The sequence below is a fragment of the Microtus oregoni genome, unplaced genomic scaffold (assembly GCF_018167655.1).
Source record: "Microtus oregoni isolate MIOR12 unplaced genomic scaffold, Mior012 000424F_ref0000136, whole genome shotgun sequence".
NCBI lineage: Eukaryota > Metazoa > Chordata > Mammalia > Rodentia > Cricetidae > Microtus > Microtus oregoni.
The window spans coordinates 30,159-38,557 of NW_024545021.1; the positions used below are offsets into that span (position 1 = coordinate 30,159).

At 49.5% G+C, this 8,399-nt stretch overlaps 1 protein-coding gene across 2 annotated transcripts; it reads right to left on the bottom strand.

The window, feature by feature from the left end:
- Nucleotides 1–3,258: 3,258 nt before the first annotated feature.
- On the bottom strand, nucleotides 3,259–6,849 carry LOC121445733 (cbp/p300-interacting transactivator 1-like). 2 transcript variants are annotated; one of them, XM_041647881.1, is made up of 3 exons: nucleotides 6,466–6,849; nucleotides 4,416–4,540; nucleotides 3,259–3,899 (listed from the first exon to the last, which is right to left on the bottom strand). In XM_041647881.1, exons 1-3 carry the CDS (start codon nucleotides 6,482–6,484, stop codon nucleotides 3,366–3,368), a joined length of 678 nt encoding a protein of 225 aa, XP_041503815.1. In that variant the 5' UTR covers nucleotides 6,485–6,849; the 3' UTR covers nucleotides 3,259–3,365. The 2 variants fall into 2 exon arrangements, with proteins under 2 accessions (XP_041503815.1, XP_041503816.1); XM_041647882.1 differs by lacking the exon at nucleotides 6,466–6,849 and adding an exon at nucleotides 6,174–6,283.
- Between the last annotated feature and the right edge of the window lie 1,550 nt (nucleotides 6,850–8,399).

Genomic DNA, 8,399 nt, shown 5'->3' on the forward strand with positions numbered 1-8,399 from the left:
GCTTATTGTAAATATTTTTTCAATACTTTGTATTTTTATGTAGCTCAAGGTGGACTTGAACTTGTGATCCTCCTGTTTCTACCTCTGCAGTGCCAGGATTCAAGACAAGGGTGCAGAGGCTGTGTGGTCTTTGGAGTGCAGTTCAGCTTTGGAGTGGTAGTGCACGCCTGCAATTCCAACCCTTGGGAGGGTGAGGCAGGAGGTTTGCTAGGAATCCAAGGCCAGTCTGGGCTGCCTAGTGAGCTCAAGGCCAGATGGGGCTGTAGAGTGAGACCCTGCCTCAGCAAACCAAAACCAACCTCCAACAAAAATGCAGCTAAATAATGTAGTTAAATATATCAATGTTTTCCTAGCTTCTGGGCTTTGTGTCCTTGAGAAAGCCTTCTCGTTTCGAGATTGGTTTTTTCTGATGCTTTGTTCTGGTTTCCAGCAGGCCTTGTTCTATCTTCTTGGTAATGTTCCATTTGTTCCTCTGATTGGAGGCTGTGCTCCCACCCTCACTAGTTTTGCTGCCCTGTGCAAGTTCAATTCATCCTTCAAGGCCATGACTGCCTTGGAACTGTGAGTTCCTTTTAATCAGGGACAGGGTCTCTCTAGCTTATCCCTAGGGAACAAGATGGACACTTGGCTCTTAGAGACATTGCTACCTGTCCTCATTTGCTCCAGGCTGTGGGGTCCTTGCCAGCACGCCTTGCTCCTTACCTGTGTGATCTAGGGCCTAAGCAAGGAGACCCCGGGATTTGCCTTCTGGAACTAATGAAGGTATCCAGCTGTGAAGAGGGCTGAGTATAAAACAGTGGCGGCAGGAATGGAGATTTGCACAACCGTCTTCCACTGTGTCTGTTTCTGTCTGCGCTGTCCCTATCCTTCCCTAGTAGACCTGGCCCTCTCTGGAAGATACGTCCTGCCTCCCTTCCCCCTTTAGCTTCACGGAGAGCTGGCTTAGGTGACCACACTTCTTGGGTCCGGACACCAGGAGGCAGGGTTGCTCTCTTCCTCACAGAAACACCTTCTCTAGGTGCGATGGTAACTTCAGGGGGAGCTAAGGATGCCCATATGCCCATACAGCCAGCAAAATTTCCATCTCCGGATGTGGCGATGAGAGACTGGCATTTAAATAATCAGTAGATGGAGTAATGGATGTGTGACTAAGCATCATCTAATCTGTTGAGAGCTTGACTAGAACTAACAGGAAGAGGAAAGGTGAATTAGAGCTGGAACACTCATCTTGCTCATCTGCCCTTGGATGTTACTCAGCACTCCTGAAACTTTGGTCTTCAGATCTTGGTGCTATGACTGCCCTCTGACCCCCGTAGGCCTTCACATCCACACTGAGTCACACCACTGACTTTCCTGTATCTTTGATTGCGGACAGCAGATTGAGGGACTCCTTGGTCTCTACAACCTCGTATTTGTGTGCACTACGTTATTATACGTATCATATATACTAGAAATTACATGTATATATATAATTTCTCTCTCTTCTCTCTCTCTCTCTCTCTCTCTCTCTCTCTCTCTCTCTCTCTCTCTCACACACACACACACACACACACACACACACACACACACAGAGTTTTTTCCCCTAGGGATAGATACATCTTCATACCAAGACGCAAAGCAGGGTTGGCAAGGATACACTCGGAACAGGTAAAGAGCTATTTCTCTGGAGGACCAGAGGTGGTCAGGATTAAGGGAGAGAGCTGGACAAAGGCTTCTTTAACTGTATCTGGACTCTCTCTCTCTCTTCCTCCCTCCCTCTCTCCCTTCTTCTCTTTCTTTTTGGTCTTATTTTGTAGCTCTGGGTGGCCTGGAACTTGCTATGTCTATCAGGCTGGCCTCAAATTCACAGAGATTTGATTGCTTCTGTCCAACCTAAGTTTTTACTTCATAATTGGTGCTTTGAGTTTTGCAGTGCTGGGGATAGAACCCAGAACTCATGCATGCTAAGCAAGTGCTCTACCACCAAGCCACATATCCTAGATTATACCATGTATTTATTACTTGTAAGATGTGAAAATAAATAAAGGGACCGGTTCAATCCTAGAATGCCTTCCCCAAACATCACAGGTAGATGGAGTTATTCCTTTTTCTGGGATCAAATAATACTGTTCCTTGTGCTCTGGAGAATACAGGTTTATTGCAATGTTTGTGTCCTTCTTTCTCTGAGATGGGAAACACCCTCAAAGGTACAAACTTCATCTAATTCTTGATCCCAGTGTTCAGCAAAGTGCCTGACTCTGAACAGGTCCTCAGGGAAGGCCTTTTAGTAGTAGGCGTCTTGAATGTGCTCACCATGGGACAAGTCTCATGTTGCTCCCCAAAGGCTAATTAATAATGTTCAGTGGTCAAAGAAGAACATCCTCAGGAGTCCGAAATGTGGGCAGCAGTTTCCAGCCCTTACATGAGGCCAGGGCTGCATTAAGACCTCGGATCTGAGGCAGAGTCATTATCTTGTCGCTTGGCTTTCTTTTGAACTCACTGCCTCAAGAGGTCTCTAAACATTGAAGTTGTCAAGCCTGGACCTTGTTTGTACTTTTTAGGTTGGAGAGGGCCAGTCTAAACAGGACATCCTCACACAGGGTGGCCAAGGAGGTAGGAATGAGGGGACACACAGGCTAGCTTAGAGTCATCTAGGCTTGGAGGAGAGGAACAAGGAGGTGTCAGAGGGGCTTGAAGAAGGCACCTGGAATCTTGCTTTAATGACAAAAAAGTTTATGTGTATGCATTTTGCCTGTATATATGTGTACCGCATATATGCTTGATGCTGGAGGTCAGAAAAGGATGTCAGATACCCTGGAATGGGAATTATGGCTGGCTGTGAGTTGCCCCTGTGGGTGCTGGGAACTGAATCCCAGTCCTCTGCAAAAGCAATACATGCTTTTAATTCTTGAGCCATCATTTCAAACCTGGATTGGCGGCTTCTAGTGTTGGGAACATATGCCATGTAGCCAAGGGTGTGCCAATGGCAAGGAAGCTGCAGACAAATTTGAAGCAGCTTGTCTTCCAAGAATGCCTTGACCACCAGCTCCTGTGCTCAACCTTCAAGAGGACAGTGTTTGTGGGGTGTTAGGGAATTGAAGCTAAGTACCTGGACTCTTGAGGAGATAAGGGCAGTGGTAGCAGCAGCAAGAGTTCCGAGACCACCTTTGCTAACCCTCCCCAAAATCCTCAGACTCTTGCAACCCAGAATTAACAAGACTATGAGAGTGCACACCACAACTTTAGACATTGATAAAGAACATAGTCAGTTATCTCTTTGCAAGTAACTTTTATTTACAACTGAATTGGTGGCTTTGTTCCTCAATTTTTAGGGACACTTGGAATCGGCAGCCAGAGGGAAAATCTGCAGTGAAATCAAACTCATTCTACCCCAGCCATAGCTCAGGAAGCTCATTGGCTCGGTCTAGCCCCAGCTCTACCACCAGAGACATCAGCACTTCCTCATCCACTGGGTCAGAATCAATGATAGTAGGGCTCTGGGAACCAGAAGGAGTGGCTGATTCTCCCCCTTCTGCCCCTTCCAAACCTTCCACCCCTTCCACCTCTTCCACCCCGAAGCCCCAGTTTTGCAGGGGCCCTGCCTCCCCTGGTTGGTCTGGAGTGGCAGCAGCAGCTGCTGCCGCAGCGGCAGCGGCCCCATGATACTGGCTATTAAGCTTCTGCAGCTGCATACTGGCCAGCAGATGAGGGGCAGGGAGCAGGTTGAAGGGTGGGGGCTTGGTAGAAGGGCTGGCAGTAGGAGAGCCTCCTGGAGATGCTGATCCAGAGGAGCTCGCAGGAGCTCCATTGGCTTTGGCTCCATTTGAGTTGACCGCAGGGTAGTGCAGGATGGCCACTGCTTTGTGTTCCTTCACCCCGAGGTTGGAGTAGTCCAGAGAGGTCATCTCCTGGTCGCCATTCTAGAAGACAGAAAGGTATACCATAGTAGCCCTCCTGGTTTTCTTTTTGGCATTCACTGGATCTGGACTGCTCCTGCATGCCCTGCATTTACTGCTAATAGTGGGAAGGTGAGAGGAAGAGCCCCTGGACAGTGAGCTTTCTTTGGCTACTATGGTTCTGATTCCTAAGTTATCCAAAGTGGGCCTCCCTCCCCTGCTACTCAATGTGGCCCCCATCTAAAAAGGGCACCCCTTTGTCCCTCTCCTCAGCCCCACTATAATCTCTTTGCTACAGTGGTCTTGTTTCAATTCTGCTTCTTTGCTCCCTTCCTGCTGTCTGTCTTTCAATACCCCTAGTGAGTTCAATTCAATTGCTTTTAGACAAAAGCTACTCTCATTTTTCCCGACAAAGCCCTGCTGTATCTTCTCTGGTCAATCACACTGGCTACATGCACACCTAGGAAGGCTAGGAGCATGTCCCCTAAAGTCCATCTTTCCATGCCGCAGTATCTCCATCGGTAAAGTGGCAAAACTTACCTCCTTCACAGAGTTGGCACCACCCTTGACATCAAGTGCAGGCCTTGACATAGTTGGCATTTCAGAGTCTGGGCAGAAGTCAGATAAATCGGTGGGAGTTGAGGCCTCCAGCTGGAGCTGTTCGTCTGTAAGTAAAAGAGAAAAAATGAATAAAGGTGAAAGGCTTTCTTGACAAAGGAAGCACTAGAAAATTCCAAGTCAGGATCCATTCAGCTACACAAGGACGCTGATCAGATTAAACTAAACAAAAATAAAAAACCAAAACAAAACAAAAAACCAAAAAACCAACCAACCAAACAAACAAAAAAACAGAGAGAATCTGGGCAGGGAGCAGAGACTGAGGTGAACTCTGACCCGAGGCCAGGAATATGCTCTATTCAGCCAGGCTCTAACAACGACCCCCAATGCCGAGAGAGAACACATGAACATTTACTCATACAGGTTATTACAGAGTCCAAAGCTAGGGGTGGCGCTGTTCCTGATTCCCAGAGCAGGCATGTCCCTGAGAAAGCAGCGCACCACGTCAATGGACCACTAGCCGCCAGGTCTAGGTCTCCGATGGGACTGGGGGAAAGAGAGAATTCGGGAGAAGGATGCCCTAGAGTCTCCAAAGCCCTGTCTTGGGGTATGCCTACAAGAAGACAGCAGACCAGGGGGTTTTGGAGGCTCCGAGGCAGCAGGAGCCACAGAACAGCTGGAAGTAGCTCAGTTCCTCCATGTCTCAAGCACCTACGAGACAGTCCCTAGATTGGGCTTTGCTAGGACAACTGTCCCAGAGCCCATAGCCAGGCCACACCCATGTGGGCACGAGAGAAGAAAGGATTCTTCCTGGAGGGAAAATCCGATGAATCCAATGGTTTTCAGCCTGGAAGCAGCGGCAGCAGTTTGTAAAGCAGCATCTTGCAGTCCTTTGCCACATAGCTCTCCTGACCACAGGTCAAGTCCTCATACCCGAAATACTCAGATGGCTTCTAAAGAAATGATTCTCTTGCCCATGTGCCAAAGAGATAAGAGAATAAAGGGGAAAAAAATCAAAACCAACCAACCAACCAAACAAACAAACAAACAAAAAACCACTTCGAACTCAGAAAATTAAAATTTCTTATTTTTCTGGAAGCATATGTTTAAAACCCTCATATATTCTAGCATTGTCATCTTAAGGAACCCAAGAGTCATTTCCCCAAAGAGACTAGAATTTTGCTGGGACTCTACCCTCCTTGTTACCCCCAGCGGTTGTTAAGAATGCGTTGGCTTCTAAAGGTACCACTATCCTTTTTCCTCTTCAGCAACCGCCTACTGGGAGAAAGGAAGGCAGGGGAAAAAAAAGGAGAAAACATAGAGGGGGCACTTGCTGGGTCCCGCACCACTGCTTGACTGAAGTACAAACAGAGCTGATGCAAGCCATCTATATTTCAGCCATCTATCTCAAGACAAGGGCGCTAAGCGTCTCGTCGTCAGGAGAGCCAGCACCGCCACTATAGCAAGTTCCTCATCGCTTCACCTTCGTCTCCATCTTATCCCTCCCGTATGGCACCCGTACCCAAATGTTCAAAGGAAAAAAAAAGCCCCCCCTCCCCAAGAGCAACACTAACAGGGGTTAGAAAATATGAGAAAAGTGCGTGTGTTCTAGTGTCGTCTCTCAGGGCAGGCCCTTGTAACATTCCCCTCGAGGCGCTCCAGCCCGCTCGGAAAGCGCAGAGCCCATCTCTGGGGTGATCTTATTTCCTGCCCCCCGCGATCCCATTTTCTATCCCCTACCCGATCCGTCGGCCATTGGAGGGGAACAACTTGATTCACGAATGTCTGGACGAGCCACGAAGTGACCACTGCGAAGCCGCCGGGAGCCGCCGCGGAAAAAGCCGCGCAACAAGTGCCGGCTCCGCGGCTTGCGCCTCCCCTCCCCAGCCCCGCCTGGCCGCCCCCCGCATCGATCCTCCCCCGCGCCCAAAGGGGGGTATGAGAAGCGGGGATGGAGAAAAGGGAGAGGCAGGTGGGGGGGGGGGGGGTCATGAACCTGTCCAGGGAGCAAAAGTTAAAAAATGACACCAACCGGTAATCTCCATCTCCATTGCTACTGAGAAATCTAAAAACAAATCCAAACAGCACTGCGGCTTGGCTTGCACGCCTCCAAGCAGCCCGTTGTTTACCGACAGCTCCCCAGGCCTCCTCGATGCGCCCCGGTGAGGGCCACCTGCGCGGGGCTTGGCCGGACGCAGCTCTGTCCGCCAGGAGCAAGCAGCAATGCCTGAGGGCTCCAAGCTTCCGTTACCTCAGGTGCTCTGAAGCAGACAGGCGATGAGACCTACATTTTGTTCAGAGCTACTTAGAGGGATCATATGGCAGCCTCCGTGGCTTCCTTCAAGGCCCAGGGTTGATGTCAAGGCTTTCTGTCCTGTGGTCATCCAGGGCAGAAAGAGGCAGGATGCGACGACGCTGAGAAATGCTGTTCTACGGGACGGGACCATGGGGCTAGGTGCACGCATGCAGTTCACATGGTTCATGGAAAAGCCAAGAACAGGCAGCGGGTTCGAAAAGCTTGCCACAGAGTTCGCAGAGATTCCTCTTGCCTTCCCACGATGCCAGGTTATTTTATTTTGATTATATAATTATTCACATCTAGCAAGAACAACATTTTGCACTTGGAGCACATCTCTCTTGTGTTGGTACGTTTTCTTACAAATCCTTACTAAAAGAGATCTGGGGCTTCTCATTTCAAGGCATGTTCCCTGCGGCTGGAAACTCCCACCGCACCCCTTTCAGGAAGGCCACCAAGATTACCCTATGTAATCAAGCCCCCCACCCCCTCCCACCCTCTCCTTTCAACAACTCAGTTTTTACGCCGTTTGTAAAACATGGCCTTTTGAAAAAGTACGATGTTTAGGAAACGAGGGAGGAATGTTACAAAGGCCTTTTCACTGTGTGTGCCTTGTGTCATAACTGGCTTTAAAGACCTGAAGATCTTTTTTCTTCTTCTTCTTTTAGGATGGCAAGTGCCCTGAATTTGCTCTTCTAACAGAGTCAGACCTGTTTGTTGATGAAATGACCGGCTTGCTGACAAAGAGGGGCATCAATGGAGAGACAGATCTAGGCCCTTCTTTGGCATTTCGAAGAAGCTAGGGTGAGTACCCTGGATGGATAACTAGGGAAACCCATTTTACCCCCGTTGGGCTAGAAAGCAGCCTTTCTTGCGCTGCTCATTGCTGCCCCCCCCCAGTCACTCTGCTGCAAGTCCAACCGGGGTAACAAGCACACTCCACTTGCCATTGCTACACTTCCTCACTTGGCTCGAAGACTCTGATTCTTTCCTGCAGAGAAGAGGCGCGGTCTGTGGGACCCTAAAGTTCTACTGGGGTAGCAGGAGAGGTACACCTCCAAAGTCTCTCGGTATTTGCCTGGGGTGAGAAAAGTTTCTGTGAAAGCAAGGGTGGAGAAGGAGCGGATTTAGGCTTGGCGTTTGAATCACGGTTGCTAATTTGGACCCCTGACCTGCCCCCTCCACCTCTGTTTGGACTCGGGCTGGTTGTAAACTACAGGACACAGCTGGGCTGCAGGCTCCCGTTCCCAGACCCGTGGATCCGCCCTCCATCTATTGGATGGCTCCCAGGCCAATTGTTAGAAAGAGGCATATGTTCATCTCAGCTTCTGGAGTGTCTCCGGAGCAGTTGCTCAACAGCTAGCCCCCTCCCCCATCCGGACCATTGAAGGCCAGAAAAAGGAGCGCCCTCCACCACACTTCTATATGCCCAAGTTCCAGAAAGATCCCCACCCCACGGGTGACTTCCTGTCATCTCCACTGCCCACCTCCCAGAGAGTAGGAATGAGAGGGCTATAAGCACTCAGCTTTGAAGCAGAAAAGTCACCCATTTCCTTTTGGGGGAATGGGAGTTGAGGTTAGTGGCAGAGACTGAGTGGGGGCTAAGAAGACATTTGCATTTCTAGGCAAATATGCCTTAGATCACTGACTTCCCAGCCGACTCCAGGGTT

Bases quoted from the DNA above. Each gene is read 5' to 3' on its own strand.
- LOC121445733 (XM_041647881.1), bottom strand. The intron at 3,900-4,415 runs GTAAGTTTTGCC...TCTGTCTTCTAG, and splicing joins GTGCCAACTCTGTGAAGGAG to AATGGCGACCAGGAGATGAC.